At 34.3% G+C, this 27,400-nt stretch overlaps 1 protein-coding gene across 1 annotated transcript; it reads right to left on the bottom strand.

The window, feature by feature from the left end:
* Positions 1 to 4,101: 4,101 nt before the first annotated feature.
* Positions 4,102 to 26,175, bottom strand: LOC115432608 (zona pellucida-like domain-containing protein 1). Its single transcript, XM_030153515.1, has 10 exons — positions 26,085 to 26,175; positions 23,778 to 24,004; positions 23,512 to 23,696; positions 20,795 to 20,867; positions 18,052 to 18,149; positions 17,886 to 17,966; positions 15,203 to 15,374; positions 13,588 to 13,687; positions 13,445 to 13,468; positions 4,102 to 4,259 (listed from the first exon to the last, which is right to left on the bottom strand). The coding sequence occupies exons 1-10, from the start codon at positions 26,173 to 26,175 to the stop codon at positions 4,102 to 4,104; spliced, it is 1,209 nt and encodes a 402-aa protein (XP_030009375.1).
* Between the last annotated feature and the right edge of the window lie 1,225 nt (positions 26,176 to 27,400).

Genomic DNA, 27,400 nt, shown 5'->3' with positions numbered 1-27,400 from the left:
TTTTTTGTATAAAGTTGTGAAACTTATACACAAATGTGGAAAGAAAACCCATAGCTGGGTCTTAGGAGGTTATAGCAGGGGTCTCAAACATGCGGCAGGGGCCAAATGTGGCCCGCCAAAGGTTCCAATCCGGCCCGTGGGATGAATTTGCAAAGTGCAAAAATTCCACAGTCAAGGCTGTCGAACTCATTTTAGTTCAGGTTCCACATACAGAACAATATGACCTCAAGTAAAATCATAGTATAAAAACCTACAAAAAAATAATGACTCCATATTTTCTTCTCGGTTTGATGTGAAAAAAATATTACACTATGCCTATAAATAATGACAACTTTAAATTTTTGTCTTTGTTTTAGTGCAAAAAATAACATTAGAGTATGAAAATATTTACATTTACAAACTGTCCTGTCACAATAAAATGTGAATAACTTGAACAAATATGAACAACCTGAAATGTCCAAAGAATATTAAGCACAGTTAAAAAAATTTTCTGCCTTTTACTGAGTGTTTAGTGCCTTTGTAGATCTGATCCATAATGAACATGTATAAATGATAAATTGAGGCATAATATTGTTAAAATTAAACTTATTTTTCTTAAGAAATTTCATTTTTTTCAGGTTATTCACATCTTTTTTTTTTTTTTTTTTTTTGGATGGTCTAAAAAAAAGTAAGTGCGCCTACTTGAGATCATATTGGGCTGAATGTGGACCCTGAACTAAGATGCGTTTGAAACCGCTGACTTAGGCTCTTATTTTAGAAAGGTGACAATATTTAAAGCCGTTTTCATTGATACTGATGTTATTTCCTGTTTCTTTATTCTGTTTTTATTTTTATTCTGTCAGCGTCCATGCCATTACTCGTCACCGAATTGTCCGATCTCCTTCATATTTGATATTTAGGTGCAACTTGGGAAGGTCTTGGATGACTTTTTTGGGCTTCACTGACCTTTGACCTTCATTTTCAAGGGGAAATTGGGGTCAACATGTCAAATTTTGATAGTAATGACCTATTTTTCAGGCCTTTCGAAGTCAGTGCATGGTCAAGGAGAAGCACAGATGAGGTTTTTTTCAACTCAACTCATAAAGTCAGTTTATCACAAACAAAACAAAAAAAAAACTACATATTTAGAGATCATGTTTCTTGATCAAATAGAAACTCCACTACAGTAGAAGTATTAAACACTGGAAAAAATCTAAATCTTACCAAACGTATTTCTCTCAATTCTTGTCAAAATATCTCATCACATTTAAAATAAGACATAATCACCTAAAGAGTAACTTTTCAAGGAGATTTAAGAACTTATTTTTAGACAATAGCTCTCGAAAGTCTTATTTCAAGAAATCTTACAAGATAATTTTGTTCCATTGGCAGATTTTTTTTTTTTTTTTTTTGCTTAATTCAAGCAAAAATATCTTGTATTAATTTTTTTCACTTGTTTTTAGAGGGGTATTTTTTCCGGTGCAGAAATACTCAACTATAGCACAGATATTTGAACTTATACACAAATAAGTGGCATTTTGACACTAAAAACTGTTAAAAAATATTAGTCAGGAGGATTCTGATTTCACAGAGGCTTTTCCCAGCTTACAACCATGTAAAATTCTGCCTCAACTAAAGAAGAGTGAAGTCAATAATACACCAGAAATGAACAAAAAAACACACACATTGAAACTTGAACACAAATGTTTATATATTTTTTAAAAAGTCAATAAAAAAGTACAGTATTAAAGCTTTGTACACACTATAGCTTATGAGAGAAGCCCTTTAATTCACCATAAAGCCTGTTTGGTCATAAACCCTTTTTAGTGATAGCAGTTTTAAAAAATGCAAACCTTTAATAGATATAAAAGTGGAAAACAAACCCAATCACCCAGCCCTTAATTCATTTACCATCTTTTAGTTTAGAAAATGAGAGGTTTAGAGCAGTATGTGAGGGTGAGAGTTAACTATGACATAAACAAAGCCAGTTTTTCTTTGTTTTCATGACTTTTTACGTTGTAGATAAATATCAAAACTGTGGAAAAAAAAAAAAAAAATTATCACCATTTATTATCATATTACCCTTTGCATTAAAAATCTAATATTTTCCTATGTTTAATTTACTCATCATGTAGATGTTCAATGTTATTATATGAAAAAAAAAGTGACTTCCCACCACTTTTCATAAAAAACAAGCATCTACATCCACTGTTATTCATCAAATTATATGTGTTTTACTGGTGAATCAATTTTGTAGAAGATGACAGTGTTTCCATGGTAACTGCGGAACCTCTGAACATCCAAATCTGATGCTGAAAAAAAGATGAGAAACTGCCTTTTAACTAAATTATTTCAATGTATTAACAGGATTAGTGGATCAAATATTATTAAACATATTAGATCAGTAGATTAGATTACATAGACTAGATTAGGTCTTTTAGCCTTTATCTACAATGCAGAAAATAATGTTAATATTCTTTTTAGATATTCCCAGTTCAGTTGTTTACCGAATAGAGAAGTCTCATATTAAATCGTAGGATTATATGTTTTAACTATATTCTCACAGTTAATTCTGTGTGTTGTTCAATAGAAAACCAGACACCAGAGATACATGGGAAGAAAAAAAAAAAAGAAATGAGAAACAACTACTTTTAAAGGTTCAGTGTGTAAGATTTACATGAATTTAGGGGGATACATTCACCAAAATAGAATATAACATTCATAATTATATTTGATTTAGTGTATAATATGTGTATAATATAGTGTAGTGTATAATAGTGTATAATATAATAAAAAGTGCTGATAAAGCACTTTGTGACTCTGTCTGTGAAAAGTGCTCTATAAATAAAAATTTACTTTACTTTTTTTACTTTACTTTATAATCACCTAAATATATATGAACTGTTGTATTTTGCCACCTTTAAATGAGTTTATTATTATTACATAATTCAATACACACTCCGTCTTACTCTTGTTTTTGCTTTGTATGACAGATGGCGTTCAGCATGATGGTTACCTGCAAAAGTGCATGAACTTTCACGTTTTGCATCCAAAGCAGTTTAAAATTGCACACACATTTTACTAACGTAAGTATGAAAGTAGCTCTAAAATGTGTGAAATATTAGTATTGGGGAAAAACGTAAAATGTAGATGTGTTTAGAAGAATCAGGCGCACATCAAGGACATAAAATGCAACAAAAACTGTCGCAATAAATCTACCTGTAGGTGATAAAGGTGCCTTTGACATTTTTTTTTCTGCATTAATTAATATTGACTATTGATTATTTCTAATAGTCTTTTCTCAATAATGTATACAGACAGTAAAAGTATAAAGTATTTTGACATTTCTATTGGATATTTTTGCATAAAAATATAACTGAACATCAAATCGTCCATTACTTTGGCACCTTTTCTGTTTTCTTTTGTTACACTTTTCACACTTGTGAGCATCTATCTGTTTCCATTTCTCTATTTTGCATTTATTTCTGTGTTTTCATTGGGTTATTGTTTCATCCATGTAGACTGAAATTACTCTTGGTATTGTTGAGGCGTGAAATTATGTAAAATTTAAAAAAAAACATTCGACATTCCTCATCGAACACATTAAAAATGGGCCTGTTGTGAAAATTAATACAAAGATATTTATGTAAAAGTGCAGGAAGGAAAAGTAAAGAACAGATACCTCTTTTATATATATATATATATATATATATATATATATATATATATATATATGTGTGTGTGTGTGTATGTATATTTCTACTTGACGTTCCCCTTCTGACCAAAAGGGCTGAGCGGTGCAATCTACAATTTCCCCACTAGATGTCACTAATCCCACTGAACCTTTAAACCCTATGTCAGACTTTAATATCAGCAGGTTTTTGATGCAGAAATGTCACAATAACCTTTAAAAGAAGGTGATTGAGAGGATTAAAGAAGTCAAACAAGTCCACAAGTGACTTCAGCCACTTTTTTTCCCCATATTTCCACTTGAAAACATTTTAAGATTACTGGGAACAGTCTTTTATGGAATAAGGGCAAAAAAATGATAATAAATGTTAAGGAAGTTATTTACTGTATACATAAACAGGACATGAACATCCTTCCATGTTTGACCCCGGGTCATTCCTGCGTGTACAGAATTGTCTTGTTGACTTTAATGTTTGCGTAGTACATGTGGTATATGATAAAAGCCACTAGAACAAGGCAGATTAATCCGATGATGCCTGCTATGATTGAAACAGCCACCACGGTGCCATCTGTATGAGCTGGGTGAAAACCTGGAGAGAAAACAGAAACAACAGCTGATCAGACCATGTAACACACACCAGTGTCAAATGTAAGGCCCGCAAGCCAAAACTAGGCCACTTAAGGCTCCAATCTGGCCCGTGGGATTAACCCTTTGGGGTCCATGGTCACGGCTCCATGACTGAATCACCTGACACTTTCAACACATCATAGCATCAGAAGTCAGTCACGTAGACCACTGGGGACAATTGCAATCGAAAGTGCAGACTTAAAACACTCCAAATTTTCATTTGATGTTGATAGAGCAAATACAACTGGCGATATGATGGTTTGAATCCAGAGCAAACAAGCAATATGGTGTTATTTTAGCGATATAAAGCAAGCTTTATATTTCTGACTATATCTTTGTCATTTTTTTGTCCTTTTTCAAAATGGAAAAAACTGGACAAATCTGCGGATTCTAATCCACAGACTGTATTAGCATCACAGGTAAGGGTGAGAATGACCCCACCTGAGCTGGATGCGGAAACCAGGGGGATGGGGGGTGAGAAAACTGGAGAAAATGCCTATGTAAAGATTTGCTTTTATTTCAAATATTTGAGTATAGTTTTAATTTATTACAATTTTAATTTTATATACCTAATATTTGGAACCAATATTCACTTTTAAAGTCTTTGAAAAGCATCTTTGTGCTATTTATGCAGTAAATTGTATAAATTTCTCAAATCAGATTTTATATCTTTTGTGTGTTTCTTGTCCTTTTGTGTTGATATAGTAGGTTAAAGTTAAAAAATAACAGTCAGATGAGATAGATGAAGTTGTGCTGAAAAAAAAGATACCAAACATGGGTATAGTAAACATTTCTTTATGTAGTATATAAAGGCAAAATCAAAAGTACTCAAAAACAGCCAAAATAGGCTCAGACCCCTAAGGGTTAATTTGTTAAATGCAAAAATAACCATGAAGATATTAACGATCAAGAGAGTCAAAAGCATTTTAGTTCAGATCTCAAGTGGATCAGACCAGTAAAATCATAATAACCTCCAAATAATGACAACTCCAAATTTTTCTTTCAGTGAACAACCTGAAATGTCTGAAGAGAATTCAGTGGAATTTTAGCTTTGAGGCCTAAATGTTTACTTACTGTCTATTATATCCAACCCAATGAAAGGTACCATTGTAATGAAATAATCACTGTTATAACCAGTGTTGGGAGTAACCAGTTACAAAAGTAATGCATTACAGTAACAGATTACTTTTTTTCTGCAGTGCACTAGTACAGGGGTGTCCAAATTTGGTCTTCGAGGGCCGGTATCCTGCATGTTTTAGATATTTCTCTCTTCCATCACACCTGGAAGCCATTACATCGTTATCAGACTTCTGCAGAGGTTGATGATGAGCTGATCATTAACTGAACCAGGTGTGATGGAAGAGGGAAATATCTGAAACATGCAGAATACCGGCCCTCGAGGACTGGATTTGGACACCCCTGCAGTAATGGAAGGCATTAATCAATTTCAGTAATATTTTACTTGGCACATGCTGAATAGTGCTTGCGTTACAGCACACTTTCCGCCTATAATTTAATTGCTCAAATGAAAAAAAACAAAACAAAACAATAAAATAACAGCAAGACTGTGAGACGTTACAGAATCAAAAATGCGTCTGTACAGTTCTGTTTCCTGTTGGTGTTCAGCCAGTGGGTGAAGATGGCAGAAGACAGTCCATTATCCACATGTATGCTCATTACTAACCCTAACCCTGCTTTACAGACGCTAGTTAGCATGTTAGCTAGGTAGCATGTTAGCATGATCCCTATGACCAGCAATGACAAGGGAAGTTATAATTTCTTTATTAATTGGGGATTTATCTACAGATGTTCTTAGTGCCATGCCCCCGTTTGAAATAAGGTAATAATAGTTTTGCTATTTTTTTATTAGTTTTCTGTTTTTTGTAGATGCTTAGTTTTAGTTTAGTTCTAGTATTAGCTTTAGTTTTTGAGGGTTTTTTTTAGTTTCAATCGTGCTTGCGTTACAACACTCTTCTCGCCTACAATTTAATTGCTCAAATGAAAAAAAAAACCCAAAAAAAACAATAAAATAGCAGCAAGACTGTGAGACCTTAAAGAATCAAGAATGTGTCTGTAAAGTTCTGTTTCCTCTTGATGTTCAGCCAATGGGTGAAGATGGCAGAAAACAGTACATTGTCCACATGTATGCTCATTACTAACCCTAACCCTGCTTTACAGACGCTAGTTAGCATGTTAGCTAGTTAGCATGTTAGCTAGTTAGCATGATCCCTGTGACCAGTTGGGGATTTATCTACAGGCGTTCTTAGTGCCACGCCACCTGGTTTGAACCAAGGTTATAATAGTTTTGGATTTTTCATTGTAGTTTAGTTTTAGTTAGTTTTGACTTTTTTTTCTTTAATTCAATTAGTTTTAATTAGTTTTTACAGCAGGTTTGTTAGTTTTATTAGTTTTCTGTTTTGTGTAGATGCTTAGTTTTAGTTTAGTTCTAGTATTAGCTTTAGTTTTTGAGGGTTTTTTTTAGTTTCAATCGTGCTTGCGTTACAACAGTCTTCTCGCCTACAATTTAATTGCTCAAATGAAAAAAACAAAAAACAAAAAAACAATAAAATAGCAGCAAGACTGTGAGACCTTACAGAATCAAGAATGTGTCTGTAAAGTTCTGTTTCCTCTTGATGTTCAGCCAATGGGTGAAGATGACAGAAGACAGTACATTGTCCACATGTATGCTCATTACTAACCCTAACCCTGCTTTACAGACGCTAGTTAGCATGTTAGCTAGTTAGCATGTTAGCTAGTTAGCATGATCCCTGTGACCAGTTGGGGATTTATCTACAGGCGTTCTTAGTGCCACGCCACCTGGTTTGAACCAAGGTTATAATAGTTTTGGATTTTTCATTGTAGTTTAGTTTTAGTTAGTTTTGACTTTTTTTTTCTTTAATTCAATTAGTTTTAATTTGTTTTTACAGCAGGTTTGTTAGTTTTTATTAGTTTTCTGTTTTTTGTAGATGCTTAGTTTTAGTTTAGTTCTAGTATTAGCTTTAGTTTTTGGGTTTTTTTTTTTAGTTTCAATAGCGCTTGCGTTACAACACACTTCTCGCCTATAATTTAATTGCTCAAATGAAAAAAACAAAACAAAACAATAAAATAGCAGCAAGACTGTGAGACCTTCAACAATCAAAAATGCGTCTGTACAGTTCTATTTCCTGTTGGTGTTCAGCCAGTGGGTGAAGATGGCAGAAGACAGTCCATTATCCACATGTATGCTCATTACTAACCCTAACCCTGCTTTTCAGACGCTAGTTAGCATGTTAGCTAGTTAGCATGATCCCTGCGACCAGCAATGACAAAGTATGTTATAGTTTCTTTATCAATTGGGGATTTATCTACAGGCGTTCTTAGTGCCACGCACCCTGTTTGAACCAAGGTTATCATAGTTTTGGATTTTTCATTAAATCAGTTCTAGTTAGTTTTGACTTTCTCTAATTCAGTTAGTTTTAATTAGTTTTTAGAGCAGGTTTGCTAGTTTTTGTTAGTTTTCATTTTTTTGGAAGTGCTTAGTTTTAGTTTAGTTCTAGTGTTAGCTTTAGTTTTTTCAGAACTTTTCTCTTCCTCACCATCGTATTCACATAAATCCCATACAGGACTCGGCTACTTTCTATCAACTTTAGTCTCAATGTTTCCAGGTAGAGTGGGGACCAGAAGATGACTCTAAACAACAAGTGACGGACCATCATTTTTATCTGTTTTAGTTAGTTTTGTAAGCACGCAAAACAGTTTCATTTAGTTATTATTTTTTCTTTTAATTATAGTTTTTTATTTATTTGAGTTAATGAAAATGTTTTTTTCATTTCTAGTTTTCATCATTTCATCAGTTTTCGTTAACGATAATAACCTTGGTTTGAACATGTAAAATGCTGAAAAAAATGCAAAGCGTTCCTGCTGGGATTCGAACATCGTAGACCAGACCTGGGCATTGTAAGGCCCGAAAGCCACATGCGGCCTGACAGCTGACCCTAACTGGCCCACATGAGGTCATTGGCAAATTAAAAGTCAATGCAAATATATATCATCATAATAGACATAAGCAATATAACGCCATTGCTTTTATTTTGAAGGATCTGCTAATTTACCGTTTTTTCACACATACTTCTGTACTTGCATAAGGCTTATGCACTGATTGGTTTGTTGGTCAGTTTCAGACCATGAAGATGTCAGCTAATGCCAAAAAAAGAAAGATTGATTCCAAATGGAGAGTTTTTAACAAGACATGGACTTGTAAGTCTTTCTTTACTGAAGTCAGAGGTAAAGAAAAAGGAAAGGAACTGTGATATGCAAACAAACAAAGCTGGATGCATTTATAGTTTTTCATGTAAAGTTAATGTGGAGCTGGTTTTGCACATTTTCAAAAGTCTTTTTGCGAATATTCATTAAATAGTGTATTCTGTGCTCCACATTTTCATTTTATTATTGTATTGTTGCATTTACTGTTTTTGTATTATAGTAAAGTATATATAAATCAAGAGATATTTTAAGGAGAGCTGCAAGTATATTGATCTGGTCCTTAACAACTCTCAAAGTTTCTCATGTGGCCCTTGTCATAGACTGTATAGTTATTTACTGAGATATCGGTCCACATGTACTTTGGGGCTCAAATTTATGCATCCCAAGGCTCTCCTATCTGTTGTATTGTGTGTGTGTGTGGGGGGGTTCTACTGTGTATAGTAAATACAAGAGTCATGTAACGCATTACAAACCTGATAGAGCAATATTGTAAGTTAAGGAATTACTTTTAAATAACAATAATAAGTAATCCCTGTAATGTATTACAGTTTGGAAGTAACTTGCACAACATTGGTTATTACCACGTCTATCAGTTTTCATAATGCAATGGCTGGTTGGTGTATACCTTTTCTATTTCGTCATCTTGACTGTCAGGTTGTCAACTTTCCATACATACACAACTATACATTTAAAGGGACTCCATCCTGATCAGATGACTGTCACAACCAGTGCCATCCTCTGTAATCCAACACCAAACTCCCTCCAGCTCATATACTTTCACAGTAAGGAACATATAGTATATAAGTAACTTAAGTCAGACACTTTACAGTAATTTCATCCATATTTTTTTTAGCTACACAGGTAATGACAAAAGCATTGATTGATTGGTAAGTCAGGAGCGCTTTCATCCTAACGGCTTTTTCACATGAATGTCAGACAGAACATATGTATCTGTTTCCTTTCTCACACATGTCTTGTTGCGTACTGAGGCTGTCACATATGGACACATGGAGAACGACTGGAGTGTCAGTTTTCAATACACGAGGTAGTTGAAAAATTAGTAAACACAACGCTTCCCCAAGGACCCACAACAATGCACATATGAACAGACCAGTGAGCAGGATGTGAATCTTGATCTTGTGTGGGATTTCACAGACTTCAGTGTTTATCCGTAACTAATGTTATCAATTTATAACATCTAAGGACTTACACTGACTTAGATCAAAGACCATGCACATTAAATTTGACTCTTCAACATGACTTTGGATGTGAAATATGAATACCAAGGGGTCAAAACCAAGCTGCTGGGAGTGACAAAGGGCTCATGTCATATGATAGAAGTCACATGTGGCTCAACTACAGCTCTTTAATGGTAATTTTGAGTTTGGCACGTCCTAATAAATAGTTTCGACAACTCTTCATGCACTTGGGGATGAAGGATTTTTGCATTTAATTGCTAAATATCAACTGCAATAGGAAATCTTGTATCAGAACACACTTAGTACTACCAAAAACCTCCAATGAATCAATGCAATGTATCCACAAACTGTATCATTCACTGAATATAGTAAAAACTCAGTTTATATGCACACCGGTATTATGGTATCATCAAGTATTCTTTAAATTACAACTCATAGATGCTAATTTTGACTGTCGCTCAAAATAACAGTGTCTTATAATGTTCACATGCTGCATCAGCTGATAGTTTACATTGTAGCTCTGTTAGCTTAGCTCTGTTTTTAGTCAGAAAACAGTCACAGTAAAACCACAAATCAGCATTATTTTTTAACCCATAAAGACCTCAAAAGCCACCAGTGACACAAACCGTCTACTAATCTAAACTGTTTAATACCTATTTATCCACTAATCCTATCAATACATGTAAATAATGGGTGTAAAATGCAGTTTGTCGTCTTTTCACGGTCATCAGATATGACCCATTTGGATGTTCAAAGGCTCTGTAGTTACTGTGGAAACACTGTCATTTTCTACAACACTGATTCACCAGTGAAACCCATGGAGTTGTATCAATGACAGTGGAGGGACACACTTGGTTTATGTTCAGTTAATGAGAGATTTTGTTGGAAAAAGCCACTTTTTCTTCAGTTTTCTCTGTTTTCATATAACCCTCCACTTTGCTCTGAGCTTTTTTGGACCTCTGCATGATCAGTCAATTTACATATAGGAAAATACATGATGATCACAAAAAAGCACTAAATACAGAGCATAATATTATAATAAATGGTGATAAAGCACTTAATAAAGAGAAGAATTCATTTGGGAAGTGGCACAAAAGTAGCACTGGGTCTTTATGGGTTAAACTGTTTGTGTTGTCAATAGCTGAACTAACGATCTGTTTGGAATCGAACAAACAAGGTCAGAACTGTCACAGTTTAGTCTGAACCGTGGCTCAACAAACAGCAACTTTGCAAAGAAAATAACATCCCATAATAACTTTATACCTTCATAAGCCTCAGAATCAAACTCACCCATGTAGAAGAAACACTGCCATTTCAGCATCAAACTCCATTCTTTTCATTTTCAGCTGTGTCCAGTGATGAAAACAACAACAGCGCCTCTAACTTTTACCACTTTGTCACAAGTTGTTTCTTAGCGGTTCTCATCCCATCTGATCACTTTCTGATGCTTTGGTTCAAGGTCCCATGGTGTTAGTTTTCTTCATCATGTGAGACCAGTACAGTGACTCACTTCTCTGTTTAGTGGTCACATAAATCCATTAGTCCAATACAATGACATCTGTGACAGACCTTTACGGCCGACAGTCATTTATGCTCCTCAGATGGAGACATGGTTTCATAGGAGGGAAAGTATGAATATGAAAAAGCAAATAAAACTCCAGAACACAGTGTACCCAAACGAGTACATGACCTCCAGTGTGCTCCTGACCTAGAAGGAACAAATAAATGTCTCTAAACTTAAGCCCTCTGTCCTGACACCAAAAAAATTGACCTGCAATCTGTATCGTTATGCCCTCAGGTCACAATTTGATCAAGTCAACCAAAATACACCAGCGTCAGAGAAGATGTATCTGTTTCTAATGTGTAAAAGTGTGTTGAGATTCAATCCATCTAAAAACAAAGGTATGTGAAATGTGACAGGGAGAATGTGACAAAACCTGGGCAGAGCCAAACCAACGCCCAGTGAGAATGAACTTGACTCAGTTCAGAGATACACTTGGACTCATTCATGTTCCGAGAAGCACATTCACATTGGCCTCATGGTTATTACGCTAGAAAAGGAGAGTCCAAGCCAGATCATGAGTTTTAACAACAAAGATTCAGCTATGTCAGAGGTGTCAAACTCATTTTGGTTCAGGGGCCATAGTCAGCCCAATTTGATCTCAAGTGGGCCAGACCAGTAAAATAATGACTTAATAATGTATAAATAATGACAAATCCAAGTTTTTCTTTTTGTTTTAGTACAAAAAAACCCAATTAAATTATGAAAATATTTACATTTTACAAAAAAGATGTGAATAACCTGAAAAAAATGAAATTTCATTTGAAAAATTAGTGCAATTTTAACAATAAAATGCCTCAACTTATTCTTTATACATGTACATTTACACACAACGTTACATAAACATTTGGTAACAGGCACAACATTGTCAAAATTTTGGAGTTTGGAACTAAAATTTTAACAATTTCTACAACATTACATCTCTTATTATTAACACAACTACAGATCACAGTGGATCTATAAATGCACAAAACATTTAGTAACAGGCAGAATATTGTTAAAATTGCACATTTCAGGTTGTTCATCTTTGTTTTTATTTATGTATTTATTTGCATTTTATTGTGAAAGAATAGTTTTGTAAATGTAAATATTTTGGCAGTGTAATATGTTTTTTTTCACTTAAATTTTTTCCACATAATTTTTCACAAAGAATATTTGTAGTTGTCATTATTTATGGGTTATTGTGTTGTTATTTTTACTGTAGATCACATTGGTCTGTATGTGGAACCTGAACCAAAATGATTTTTGACAACCTTGACTGTTTAGGTTAATTTTTGCACTTTCATCCCACGGGCCGGAATGGAACCTTTGGCGGGCCAGATTTGGCCCCCAGGCCACATGTTTGACACCTGTGAGCTATGTTGAGATGCTGCCCCCCTTTCCTCCTGTTCTTACTGGTTGCAGACACTTTCAAGTGAAGGAGACCCTCATCCAAGTAATAACCTCAACCCTAGTAACCTGAACAACCATTAACAAACTGAAATTTTCTAAGTAAAATGCATACAGTTGTAACAGCATTATTCCTGTTTGTAAATGTTTTGTGTATTTGTAGAGCCGCTGTGATCTGTAAGTCGTAATGTGCAATAATATTGTGAAAAATGCACTTATTTATCTTAAAGGAGTGATACTTTGCTTTTTTAAAATGGAATTATGGTACCTCCAAGTAGTTTTGCAGCACCTGGAGGGTTCATATTCAAACTTTTTGAACCGTTAGGATCCAAATACACAAATAAATGTACCAAAGACTAATAAAAGTGGGTTTTGCAAAATATGACCCAATTAATAAATTTCAGGATGGTCTTGGTTGTTCATGTTAGTCACTTCTTTTAAAGAACAGTTTGCACATGTCAACATTTTCATAATGTAATTGTACTTTTTTCTCACAAAAACAAAGAGAAAAGTTTGGAGTTGTCATTTTTTATAAGTTATTATAATAGTATTTTAAAGGTCCAACCCACTTGAGAACATGTTGGGTTGTATGGGGTCCTTGAACTAACATAAGTTTAACACCCCTGATTTAAGATATTCACTACAAATCCACCAACTGAGACCTTTTCTTTGTTTGTCATGTTTGAGTTAATAGTGATCCCCAATGTTTCTGTCATGACGAACACAGGAGATGCTCAGTTTGTAGTAGATACTTACTTCCAGTTGCCCCCATAGGATACCCTGAAAGAGAAGACAACAATATCAGTTCATTCAAGACCACAAGAAAGAGCTGCAAAACTTCTTCATGACTGATGACACCAGCCACCGAAATCCTCATCGCAACTTTGTAAACCTCTTACCCTCTAGTTTGGTCCTGATGGGGATTGAGGTGACCGTCCTCATATCGCTCACTGTGGTTTCGTCGATGGTGCTTCGACGCCTCCTGGAGTTGGTACAGTTCTGCAAGTGAAACAGGAGATTTTCACTCGGAGGTATTTTTTTTATCAGAGCTTTTCTTTCAAACCAAACATCTAGGGCCTTGTTTTTGCTAAATGAACCTTAAAGGGGTGATATTTCGCTTTTTTAAAATGGAATTATGTTTTAAAACACAGGTGTCAAACATGCAGCCCGGGGGCCAAATCCGGCCCATCAAAGGGTCCAGTCCGGCCCTTGGGATGAATTTGTGAATAGCAAAAATCACACTAAGATATTAACAATCCTTTTAGTTCAGGTTCCACATTCAGACCAATTCAATCTCAAGTGGGTCAGAGCAATAAAATACTATTATAATAACATAGAAATAATGACATCTCCAAATGTTTCTCTTTGTAAATGTAAATATTTTCATGTATTTACATGAAAACTAATAATAATTTAAAAAAATGCAAATAACCTGAAACGTCTTAAGAGAAGTAAGTACAATTTTAATAATATTCTATCTGTTACTAAATGTTTTGTGTATTTGTAGATCCACTGTGATCTGTAAGTTAGAATGTACATGTATAAATGATAAACTGGGGCAGAATATTGTTAAAATTACTCTTATTTTTTCAGTTTGTTCATGTTATTCACATCTTTTGAAAGGATAGATTGTAGATGTAAACCTGTTCATAATGTAAATTAACTTTTTTTGCATAGAGAAAAGTTTGGAGTTGACATTATTTATATATTATTATGTTACTATTTTACTGGTCTGGCCCACTGCAAATCAAATTTAGCTGAATCTGGCCCCTTAACTAAAATGAGTAGGACAACCCTGTTTTAAAACATTTTCCCGTAGTCTACATAAACTGTAAATGCTATGCTCGGGTCTGAATTCTTCATTAATTCAACTCCACAGGTCCATCTTCAACCCTATTTCTGAGTAATGACACCAGACAGGTTATTTTGAGTGCTGGCCCTTTAAATGCACATGAGCCACTTCACACCCCACCCCCTCCAGGTTATTGGCTGTGCTGCTCTGTCCCATTCAACCAACAACTGAACATTTCAGGTAATCGGCTCAAAGTTTGGACATATTTTCAGTATGGACTACAACCGCTGCTGCTGACAAACAATTATGTTGTACTCGGAGAAATGCTCGTCGCAAGTCTTGACCTTATATGTGCAAATGTCATGACGTAACTACTTATAGATGCAACAAATTAAGAAGAAATTATAACGGGTTGTAGAAATCCACTCAATTTTTGCCAAAATGAATATAAAGATAGCTTTGCAGCACCTGGAGGGTTCAAATTCAAACTTTATGAACTATTAGGGTCCAAATACACAAATAACTGAACCAAAGACTAATAAAAGTGGCTTTAGCAAAATATGACCCCTTTAAACTAAAGGAAGGTGCACAAAAGATGCTCTACTCCAGTGGAAACCACCACCCCTGGGGTTACCTGCCTCACCGTGAGCGCATTTCGCTACTTGCGCCCCTGGGGACTCAAAGAATCCCAGAAGGTCAACCGGTTGTTAACAAGAACTAACCTGAACAAGGGTAGGGCAGATGGTGTTCACACAGAGTCTGGTGGCACAGTGAACATAGTAGATGGATTTGAATGCATCAGAGTGTTCGGTAAATCGAAAAACCTCAAAGGAGAAACGAGCTTCCTGCTGCTCTCCGTTGACATCTATTACTGTCTGGCCATCCCGGTTACACCTGCAGGTGGACAAATTCAGATTATTTTTCTTATTCAGTTCTGTCACTTTTTTGTCTCTACAGGCTGATACCTCATCTACAGAAGCTGTGAACGCCTGTGCTTGCAGTTAGGTTTTGATGCTATTATCTCCACATCTTAAGATAATGAAGACTAAAATCAGGTGAGATCAAATTAACCCTTTCATGCATAGTGGTCACTACAGTGGACAGTTATTCCACAGCTGTTCTCTTGTATATTCATGAATTTTATTGTTTTAGTTCCATATCAGCCAACACAGTGGACGCCTATGTATCATCCCATACACTGCAATTCATACCATTACTGTAACTTTGCTGTTCTGGATAAACCTGATCTGCAGGACAACATGTTTGAGTGTAAATCAATTGCTTGTTATTGTTATTAGACTGTAATTAACCGTTTTTCTTAAAAAGTTTTAATTTTTTGCATATTATCTCCATAAAGTGAGTAATAACTAATATTAGAGTATGTTAAAATGTGACAAAACATCAAATTAGCAGCATTAAAAAAATGTATTTCATAGTTTTCATACAATATGTCAGTAAATGCGTTTCTTTGCTTCAAAAATTAAATGCATGGTGTCCAGCTGAGTGGACATTTTTGCAACCCCACGAAAAATAGGTTCATAAAAAAAATTCAGTTGCGTTTTTTTTTTTTTTTTTTCATGCCTAAAGAGTAATAAAAACACTTAGGAAAAAAAATCTTGATTAAAGTTCTCATAATTCATGCATGAAAGGGTTAATTATCCTGTTCATGAGAGAAAAAATGTCAACATTACCCTGATTAACAAAGATCACCTTTTGTTTTCTTAAGTTAATGAGACAAAACCTGTGGTCATGAAATAAAATGAGCTTTGTTACTTCAGAAAGTGTAATCAGTTCCTCAGTGGCATTCATTTAATAAAATAAGTAAAAAAAAAAAAAATCTCAGTGTGAGTTGATAAGAAATGACAAAGTTTTTATGGATGCCTTTTTTTTTTTTGACTGATTCCCCTATCCTTTATAATGGTGGACTACTGTAATGTTAGGTAAATGGTGGGGGATAAAACAATTGGAAAAAATTTTACCCAAAATATGAAAAAATACTTATGCCTTAGCTTTATGTCAGAGTGATGTATAACAATTGCCTCGATATATGCGCCAAGTTTGAAGTAAATTGAAACAAAATTTATGTTTTGATAGACATTTGAAATTTTGCCCATTATAAGTAAATGGGAAAAAGAAAGATTTAAAGAAATTCATGAAAAATTTGAACTTTGACCTATTCTGGGTCACTGGAAATCTATAAACCCAATTTGGTATGAATTCAGCCAATAGTTTTGCTGCAAAAGTGTTAACAAACAAAGAAACAAACAGAACCAAAAACAATACCCCTTGCCATCCCAGTTACACCTGCAGGTGGACAAATTCAGATTATTTTTCTTATTCAGTTCTATCACTTTTTTGTCTCTACAGGCTGATACCTCATCTACAGAAGCTGTGAACGTCTGTGCTTGCAGTTAGGTTTTGAGGCTATTATCTCCAGATCTTAAGATAATGAAGACTGAAATCAGGTGAGATCAAATTAATTATCCTGTTCATGAGAGAAAAAATGTCACCATTACCCTCATTAACAAAGATCATCTTTTGTTTTCTTAAGTTAATGAGACAAAACCTGTGGTCATGAATTAAAATGAGCTTTATTACTTCAGATAATAGCATATAAAAACAAGTGGCGCCAGGCACAACAAACCCCGCCCCTCGCACATATTGTAGCTTATTATACACCCTTGTTTTGCAATAATGTTTATGAAGTTAAAAAATTAGATGCACTGTATGTTTTCATGACTTTTTTCTTTTTTTTGATATTATTTACTTGATATTATGTCAAGGTCACAGACACTAACCTTCACCCTCAGAGCTCAAATTTTTAACCCACAGCAAGTTTAATCAGTTCCTCAATGGCATTCATTTAATAAAATAAGTTTTTGGTTTTTTTTTCAGAATGAGTTGAAAGGAAAAGAAAATTTTTTTATGGACGCTTTTTTTTGTTGTTTTTTTTTTAAACCAATTTCCCTATCTTTTATAATGGCAGACTACCACAATATTAAGTAAATGGTGGGGGGAAAAAAGTTTAAAACATTTTTTGTCAATTTATGTCAGAGTGATGTATAACAATTGCTTCTATATAGGTGCCAAGTTTGAAGCAAATTGAAACAAAATTTATGTTTTTATAGACATTTTAAATTTTGCCCATTATAAGTAAATGGGAAAAAGAAAGATTTTAAAAATTCATAAAAAATTTGAGCTTTGACCTACTTTTCCCAAAATGTAATCAGATTTGTTCTGGGTCACTGGCAATCTATTAACCCAAGTTGGTCTGAATTCAACCAATAGTTTTGCTGCTGAAGTGTTAACAAACAAAGAAACAAACAGAACCAAAAACAATACCCCTTGCTGCTCCTTCAGCGGGGGGGGGGGTTAAGTATTCTAGCTCCTAGCTTCCATACTCACCCAACGAACAGGTCAAAAAATTCAGTGCTGGAATGGAAAGGTGACGTCGTAGCATAACATCGATCCAAGAGCACATGGAATCTGAAAGTATTAACATTATGACATATAAGGGAGACATCCAAAACTCCTAAAATATAAGCATATAAGAAAAAAAAACAAAACATGCCTGCTTGTTAAGTTGGATGCTTTCACTTCCACAAAAACTCTGGTCTTTAGTTCCAAACCTTCTGCAGGAATTGTCAGCATGGTGGAGTAGGCATTGTCCTTGAATGAAAACAACAGAGATAGATGGATGTTAACGGAGGTGTTTTCCAAGATTATGATGGTTCACAAGAAGGGGGTTCTTCCAAAGATAAACACAGTGAATACAATTGTGACAGAAGTAAAGATCAAGTATTTCTATACTATCCAGATCATTAAATCTGATGGTTGTCTCATATTGAAGGCACAATATGTGGGATTTGCATCCACCTATAATGAGCTTGTGTTGGACTCTTATGAGAGCTGCTCGTTTGTGGATGTTGACAGACCTACTTTTTTGAGAGGAAGAACTAAATGTAGTGCAATCTGTTGCAGCAAGACCATCATTGTATCAATGTGCTTGTTATTTTGAGAGTGCAAGTGAAGTCAGTATATAGTTGGTGTCAGAGTTTTTGTAATATAACTAATAATGATGACCATTGAGATTCTAACAGGAAATGTGGTGCAGTTTGACATAGTAGGATGGCAGTGTTCGTAAATCTCCCACTTACACTCAGTATATTGAATGTAAATGCATTTGTGATAAAATGGTAAAATGCCATTAACAGTGAATTAGAAATCATTTGACTGTAATTTTTCATATCAAAATACCACAGTGTAATCATTTTTAAAATGTTTAGTGACTGGTGAGTAAACACTGGTTTACTGATGTGATTAAATGATGATAAATCTTATGAAATGTTTCCAACCACAATGATTTTGCAGTCTTGCTTGTGTAGCTTATTCATCACAATTACGTAAAACCCTTTGTTCGAAAAAGATGTTCCATTATATAAACAAAAATTTTTAAGATCCAATCAAATCTCAGCAACTTAGATTCTTACTAACAGTACAGGGTGTCTCATGAGTCTCCAAACATAGGAGACATAATACATATGGTTCTAACATGTATTTCTTTACATTTCTTCTTTATAGTTCTTCAGCAGTGGAGGACACGCATTGAAATGTGTTCCCGACAAAATGGCAATCATATAGAGCATATTATATAAATAAAAATGGTTTATGTCAAGAAACGTTTATTTTTCCTATGTATGGAGACTTATGGGACACCCTGTAGAATAATTTGAGAGAGAACCATCAGTATTAGAGGGTATTTTCTAAACTGAAGCCAGCCATACTTTTATACAGACAGTATCTACTGGGTATCAATATACATATCCTCTCAGTACAGGAATAAGCATGTCCAGTTTTCCAAAAAAACAACTAACAACAAACAAAAAGTAAAAAAAAAAAAAAAAAAAAAAAAAAAAAAAAAAAAAGCCCCTCCCACCTGCATTGGTCCACATTCACTTATGATTAAAATTTTAACTGATAATCTTAAAAAAGGTAGATGTGATTTCTTAAAGTAGGGTAATAATGAGTGAGCAACACAATTGAAGAGTGATTTCCTGTTTCAGCATCATTTGGGTAACAGCTTCTGTCGATGGCACAAATGAACATAAACAGAAAATCAAACTGATCCTTTTTTTGTTTAGTCATTGAGGCAAATATTGGACCCATTTTATGTTTTTATGTCTTATATCAATCATAGATCAGGAGATAACTGACTTTGTTTGAGTCACATCTCTGAACATCAAACTGTGTAAGATCCAGTAAGACAAATATTATTGTAAGTTATCACTGAATTGTTAAATAAGGCTGGTTTATTACATAATTGTTCCGTTAATCCTAGATTAATCTACTTTTCACAGAGACAGGAAGTGTATGTTACTGTGTCAGACTATTGTTGAAACATATAGTGCCCCACCTTTATGATACAGGATCTTTTGTATTGGCTCATATTTCAGTGTAGTCACAGCTATTAACCAATCACAAGCTGCGGAGCAAAATAACCAATCACAGCAGAGAGGACTATCCTTCCAGTCTATCGTTAACCAATGAAAAACTTGCGAGTGAGCATAAGGATTTTCTCAGCAAAACCAAGTCCTTAATGTAGAAAATTATAAAGATACATTTGTTTCGTGATTGTTTTAACCAGAAAAAAATATGTTCAATAAAAAAAACTTCACTTCAATAAAAAAAAAAAAAAAAAAAAAAAAAAAAAAGATTTTCAATCAAAGTGTTTGAATGCAAAAAAATATTTGAGACCCAAAAAACTGAATCTGAACACTTATTTTCTTTGATTCAATGGGGAAGCGTCCATCTGCCCACCGTGGGATGTTTGTGTCAAAATGTTTCAATCCAAAAAAAAAAGAAAAATGACTTCAAAACTTTTTTTCACTTTAATCAAAGAAAAAAAGTATTCAAATTAAATTTTGGGGGGTTTCAAATGTTTTTTTTTTTGCATTCAAACGCTTTTTTTCTTTGAATGAAAATGTTTTTCTTTTTTAATCGAAGAGAAGTTTTTTTTTTGTTTTTTTTTTTATTTTATTTGATTGAAAATATTTTTTCGGTTAAAGCTACTTTGTTTTTTTGATTGAACAATAAAGAAACAAATCTGCCTTCATAGCAATTTATGTACAAGCTCAATTTAGGACAAAAACAACCAAAACTGTTGCCAAAAATTCGTAATTCACAGCACAAATAGACTCTTAAACGCTGAAACCTTTAAAGAGTTTCACTGCTGATGCTTCACCGTTAACACTTCATTTTAAAACGTGAACCATCAGCGGTGTCCGACTTCCCTTATGATAACTGACCAGCCTTACCGCGTACAACCGCATGCTCAATGTACTGATGAAACTCCCATTGGTGTCTTTAACAGCCAGAGTGGTCCCAGAACTGTTGGACGAAACACAGAAAAAACATACACATATATCTGTCAGTCGGACATCATGACGGGAAAAACCCCAGCTGTCAACAACCAGGTCAGTATACATTTGATACTTAAGGGAACAACAGATTCAAGCCTAGTTTAGAGGAAGACACACCTCTGAGGACAGTGGCTGCACCATTTAATGTAACCACACACTGTCATATTGTACAGTAACATTATACTTTCTTACATATAGTCTAGGTTTCTCAAAGTTCTTCTCATGGATGTGTTTTCGTATTGTGTTCAGTCGGAAAATATGTTGCAACTCTAATAACAGATTGTTTCTGATATTCCACATATGGCTGAAAACACAGTAATGTCCCGTCAGAGAGTGAAATTTAAGTAATTGCCATTCCAACATTTTCTTCAATATAAAGTAGCTCCTTCTTTTGGATAATCCCTTATGGTCCAACTAAAGCAAAAATGAATTTAAAAGTAAAAATGTGGGTCATTTAGCAACACTAATCTGTCAAAATGTCTCTAAAATGTGCCGTCAGAGAGATTTCGAATACTGTGTTTTGACCCATATATGACTTTATAACCAAAGCTGTCGTGAGTAAATTGATTAGTATTTTTAGTCTCCTCTTATATATGAAACTCTACAAACTATAACTAATTCTGTACCTTTATCAACCTTTACTTATATTATTGCGGTTGCATTTACTGTTTTATCATACTCCCTTCCTGCAGCTCCTTTAGTTTGATTGTTTTTTTGTTTTTGTTTTTTTAAAATCTAAATTAGCTTTCTGCCTCAAAATAAACTAAGGTTAAATAGTAGTTGATGAAAAACTAACTATTTGATGTCATATGTATATATATATATATATATATATATATATATATATATATATATATATATATATATATATATATATATATATATATATATATATATATACATATACAGGGTGGGGAAGCAAAATTTACAATATTTTGAGGCAGGGATTGAAAGACAGTGTATGACCAATTAGTTTATTGGAAGTCATGAGAATTTATTTGCCACAAGAAAATGTACATAATAGAAAATGTTTTTATTCTATGTGTCCTCCTTCTTTCTCAATAACTGCCTTCACACGCTTCCTGAAACTTGTGCAAGTGTTCCTCAAATATTCGGGTGACAACTTCTCCCATTCTTCTTTAATAGTATCTTCCAGACTTTCTCCTAATAGTTTTGCTCATAGTCATTCTCTTCTTTCTATTATAAACAGTCTTTATGGACACTCCAACTATTTTTGAAATCTCCTTTGGTGTGACGAGTGCATTCAGCAAATCACACACTCTTTGACGTTTGCTTTCCTGATTACTCATATGGGCAAAAGTTTCTGAAAAGGTATGGATAATAGTGTTAGGTATGATTATGACATCAATATATGTTTGGTTTCAAAACAATTGACGTAGTGCCTGCTGAGAAACAACAACTAAATGTTCATTGTAAATTTTGCTTCCCCACCCTGTATATATATTCTTTTATTACTTATGGAATTCTACTCATTTGTGATAATTACAGAGGTCTTCTCTGATCTTAATCTTGAACAAATCCATAACTGTAACTTGTAAAGTAAAAATGCTGCCACAAATGAACAACTAATAAATCATATTAGTCTCATGCAAATGCAAATTTCAGTTATTCTGCCTTTTCCTGGCTTCGCTGTTCATTTAAATGAAAGGGTTTTAGGTGCAATCTCAGGTGGCTCATGTCAGAATATAGCATGGAGATCCATTTACTAATAGAGCAAACTTCACCCGTAAATCTCAAAAAGATGCGATGTATTTCATGGGATGGCAGTGAAAAGTAAAGAAGACTTTTCAACATTTCAACAGTTATCCATTGTAGCGTGTTAACCCTTTAAGCGCCAAAGTTGCAATATTACGATAAGTGACAAATGAATGAAACTGGCAGCTTTTTGAAATCTTGATATCAAAATTTAATAAAAAAAACTCTGGCGCCTAAAGGGTTAGTAGTGAGCTTTGACATCAGACTGAGGGAATAATGTTTTCAGAACAAAACATTCAAATGTGCCGCAGAAAACATATTTTTTGGGGTAATAACCTAAAATCAGTGCAGGTCCTGAGTTATACCAGTCTTGACTGGATATGGTTAAAGATAATAAACAAATTAACTTCTGGACGTTAGTTTACAAGTATGCTTGCATGCAGGTTTTAGCATTTTCTTTAAAGGTTCAGTGTGTTATATGTGGAGACATCTAATGGTGAAGTGAGTGCAATCCCGATTAGAATATTTGTTTTGTCTGTTTTTGCTTCTTATTTTAAGGGATTTTAGCCCTGGTCTGCAGTCAAACATAGGTGAGGGTAATGCACCTTACTGCACTTCGTAAATTGGTTAAAAAAATAAGAGGAAGTCCATATTAATAGACAGTAGAAACATGGCAGACTCTGTGGATGGTGACCCACCCTCAGTACAGCCCATTCTAATTTATCTCATATGAACAAACACTCATTATACCATATTTTTTTCAATTAGATTCTTGTAAATGCCACCAAATCTCCTTCATGACTAAGTATCATCAATGGCTGGAAAGTTAGTCACAACAAACCTGCATCTTATTTTGGCTTTTGGTCGGTTTTTTTGGTCTTTTTTGTGCCACTTACACGCTCATCTGAGTGTTGTTGACCAGGTACTGGAGTGGGTAGCGGCAGGAGAAGCGGTACATAACCTCTTGGTGGTATGTGATGGCTATGGCGGTGGGGTCATGAGTGCAGAACATTCCTGATATATTGATGTATTGGACGTTGGAGAAGTCTGCAAACATTCCAGTTCCGACCTCTTCAGATACCTTTGTGTGGGAAAAGATGTTTTTGGATTAGTACGATTAAAGAGGTTTTGGTCTTTGGCTAGCGTTTGTGCAATAACCTACCGTCAGTTGGGTGGAACAGGCAGAAATGGCGGCGTCATTGATTGAGATGTTGTATCTGAGGACGGGCGGGTCCACCGTCCAGTCTGCCGTCCCTTTACACTCAGGTTTAGAGTGCTGGGAGTTGAGGGACAGCAGCGACTCATTGTATCCATTGAAGTAAAGGGGACACAACAGGATTTGAATGGACACACTTTCAGATCCACAGGTGACTTCAATGTCTGAGTTCGCTGAAGAGAAAGACACCAGAGTCATGTTCAAACTCTCACACAAACACAAATATTTTTTAATGATCATTCACTGTCATCTTTGAGTGTACAGAAAAAACATATTAGCGGCAAGAAGGTTAATTTTACTCAACTGGAAACATAAAAACCCTCCAGCTCATCAACCTTTACTCATTAATGTTATGGGGCACTTGCAGCTAGAAAAAATACGATACTCCCTAAAGGACAAAGTAGGCATATTTTATTCAAGATGGCAACCATTCATTGATTATTATATTAAAAATAACCCATCATAAATAGGTTAAAAAAAGAGCATATGACATCGTCCGTGTGTTTTTTTCCTCCTGTTGTTACTGTGCTTTGTGTGGTTTTGTTTGGTTTGTTGCATATTTATTCACTTATCTTCCATTTCCCCTTTCGGCAACTTATAGTATATATGTATGCATCTCATTGTACCTTGTTTGAAATGTACTTATATTTGAAAAACCCCAATAAAAGAAGGAAAAAAAAAAAACAAAAACAAATTTGCACATTTGACACTGAAAACTAAAAATCTTAATTTAAGGAAAATTCTGATCTAGTATGCAACCTTTAACTCTTTATCAGGCAAATGACCATTTTTGGTCATTTCCGCAAACATTAAATATGGGGCCTCAGTGAGGTTAAGAAGCATGTTGGTTTTTAAAACACTATACAGTGATTCTGAAAGTTTTTACAGAAATTTTGAAGCTGTAAATGTTTATGTTTATGTTTATGCATTTGGCAGACGCTTTTTCCAAAGAGACTTACGGGGAAAACCAATCAAATCACTCAATCAATCAAATTTTATTTATATAACGCCAGATCACAACAAAAAAGTTATCTCATGACACTTTATATATAGAGTTGGTCAAAACCAGACTCTAAGCCAATTGACAGAAACCCAACAGAATCCTCCAGGAGCAAACACTTGTGACTGGTGACAATGGCGAGGAATAAATAATTAATATGAGTAATTTTTGTCAGTTTATGACCTTATAACAGTTGTTTTATTGCATGTGTTTACTTTTCAGCAAGTGCTACTCAGATGTTTTATGGCAAGAGGAGGGAGACTGTTGTCACGCCAACCGACGAGGAAGTAGATGACGATGTCCAATAACATACTAAAGTCGAAATTTTTAAATTTCTGACTCTTTCAATGAGTGTCCTATAAAGGGTTAAAAACCATCAGTGCACATAGATAGAAAGCAGAAAACATCTAGTGCAGAGCAGATACAATTTAGCAGTTAACAATATTTACACATTTAGAGATTCAACATTTTTAATATGATTACAGAAGATGTGACTTTACAAAAAATCAATGAATACGTTTTGAAAAAACAAAACAAAACAACATATTATAACCAGATTGAGAGCAGACCATTCTTATATTGATGTGATAGATTACTGGTTCTTTAGATAAAGTCTAAATCCTCCGAATTGCCTCAAAATATTAGGTCTAGGTTGTAATGAGGTGATGAGTCTATTGACTAGTTTGTTTTGTTGTATCTGTTACAATGACAAGAAAGATATTCTATTCTATTCTATTCTATTCTATTCTATTCTATTTTGGGGGGAAAATGGATTAAACTCTAAAATTATTCCATGTGTTTGACTACATGCTATAATCTGATTGCAGGAATACTATTTTAAATCTGTGTGTAAGTTCTCATTTGTCCAGGTGATAGAATATTTTACATTGATGTGAATCTGGGAGAAAAAATGCAAAAATGACATCAGTACCTGTGCAATCAGCTATTCTTTGACAAAACCTTAATGTTCCAAATTTCCTCAGAATGTCATCTTGAAGTTGTCATGTTTAAAACCCTAGCGCTATTCAGATGTATTTCGTTAATCCATGTTTTTTTTTTTCACTTGTAGCTATAGAATAATACTGTCACGCATATTCTTTTACTGTCGAACTCTTAGAAATGGCATAAAGGCACTGCTCAGATGACAAGGGGGGCTCGATCATATTGCAGAGGTGGAAACAAAAGTGGAGAGGGTCAGAGCCGCGAGACCAATATGTGTCAACAAAAGAATCAACACATCAGGTGTTACTGACCTGGGGGTCTGAATGTTGTCCGTCCAAGGCAAGAATTTTGAGCTTTGGCGAGAAGTATGGCGAGGTGGTACAAAAGCAGGCGCAGCCACATTTTACTCAAAGTACTGAAAAAAAATAAATGTGCAGAAAAGTGTTTTATCTAGTCTCTACTGATTGGAAGAATTTAGAATCCATGTACATATGTACTTAAAACATGCATATTAGGATACCCTAGAAAGGATGAGCCTGATGAATAAGCATGAAGCAATCAGATGTTCATTAACAGCAGTGGCTGCAATTACAGCTTAATGAGTCTTAATAACAAAATGGCACGAGCGTATTGCAAAGTTATCATGTCATATTGTCATCTTCCTAAAATAACTGCCAGTGTCATTTTTTTTTGTCAGACTTCTCGGAAAACAGAAAAAAACATCAGCAGAATTGAGTATTTAATGATTTAAGAATAAAAAAGATATCACTATGTAAATGTGTAAATAATGTCTTAAAATTTTATACTTAAATTTTTATACTTTTAAGAACGTTTATTTCTACCTGCCTTTCTTTTGCACTGGTGTGTTGCATATTGCTGCTGTAAACTGATAAATTTAAATTCAACTGATCAATAAAGTCTTATCTTATCTTATCTTGTCTTATAATTTTTAATTTAAAAAAAAGAGGAAAAAAAAAACAAAAAACAAAAATGCTATTATTTTAGGAAAGTGATGTTTTGCATTCAGCAATGACATCTCCTGAATCTATCAGCATAAGGTCAAAATAAAACCAGAGTGCAGATATTATTCACTTACAATGTGTAACAGTGAATAAAATTAACACATATGTTAAATCTAATTGCACCAGGATTAGTATTAGTTTTTTTTTTTGTAGGATTTGCACTAATTTGACAAATTAGGGAAAGAACTAAAACTAAAATGTAGGCGTTAAACCAGCAAACAAAAGCAAAAACACTTGTAATAGCAACAGTATGTGATTTATGTATTAATTTAAAACAGGACTGACAAAAAAAACAAAATATAATTCATTCATCATGTAAGGTACTGATAAAAACATGCTATAAAACCTTAAAATGAGTCTTATTACTTACCTCATGTCTCAGTGCTTCTTTACTTCTTCTCCTCTGAGAAACTTCTGTCTTTCTGCTCTCACCTTCATGACTTTGAGTCATTTATACTGACCTCGTTTCAAGCTAAAAGAGTTCTCAGGAAACCTACTGAGAAGAAAGGGAAAGGTAAGAAAGCACCACCAGGAGGATGGCGAATTGTGCATCCTACAACCAGATCATCTGACAGGAGCTGAACAATAGCGAAGCCTACGTAAAG

This window comes from Sphaeramia orbicularis, chromosome 14 (assembly GCF_902148855.1).
Source record: "Sphaeramia orbicularis chromosome 14, fSphaOr1.1, whole genome shotgun sequence".
In the NCBI taxonomy this organism is placed as follows: Eukaryota; Metazoa; Chordata; class Actinopteri; order Kurtiformes; family Apogonidae; genus Sphaeramia; species Sphaeramia orbicularis.
Note: the sequence above shows the minus strand (reverse complement) of the source record. Positions and strands in the feature narration are given on the sequence as shown.

Coding starts and splice junctions, on each gene's coding strand:
- LOC115432608 (XM_030153515.1), bottom strand. CDS start 26,175: ATGTGGCTGCGCCTGCTTTTGTACCACCTCGCCATACTTCTCGCCAAA. Junction 24,005..26,084: donor GACAACATTCAGACCCCCAG/GTCAGTAACACC, acceptor CTTTCTCTTCAG/CGAACTCAGACATTGAAGTC. Junction 23,697..23,777: donor CCTGTTCCACCCAACTGACG/GTAGGTTATTGC, acceptor TCCCACACAAAG/GTATCTGAAGAGGTCGGAAC.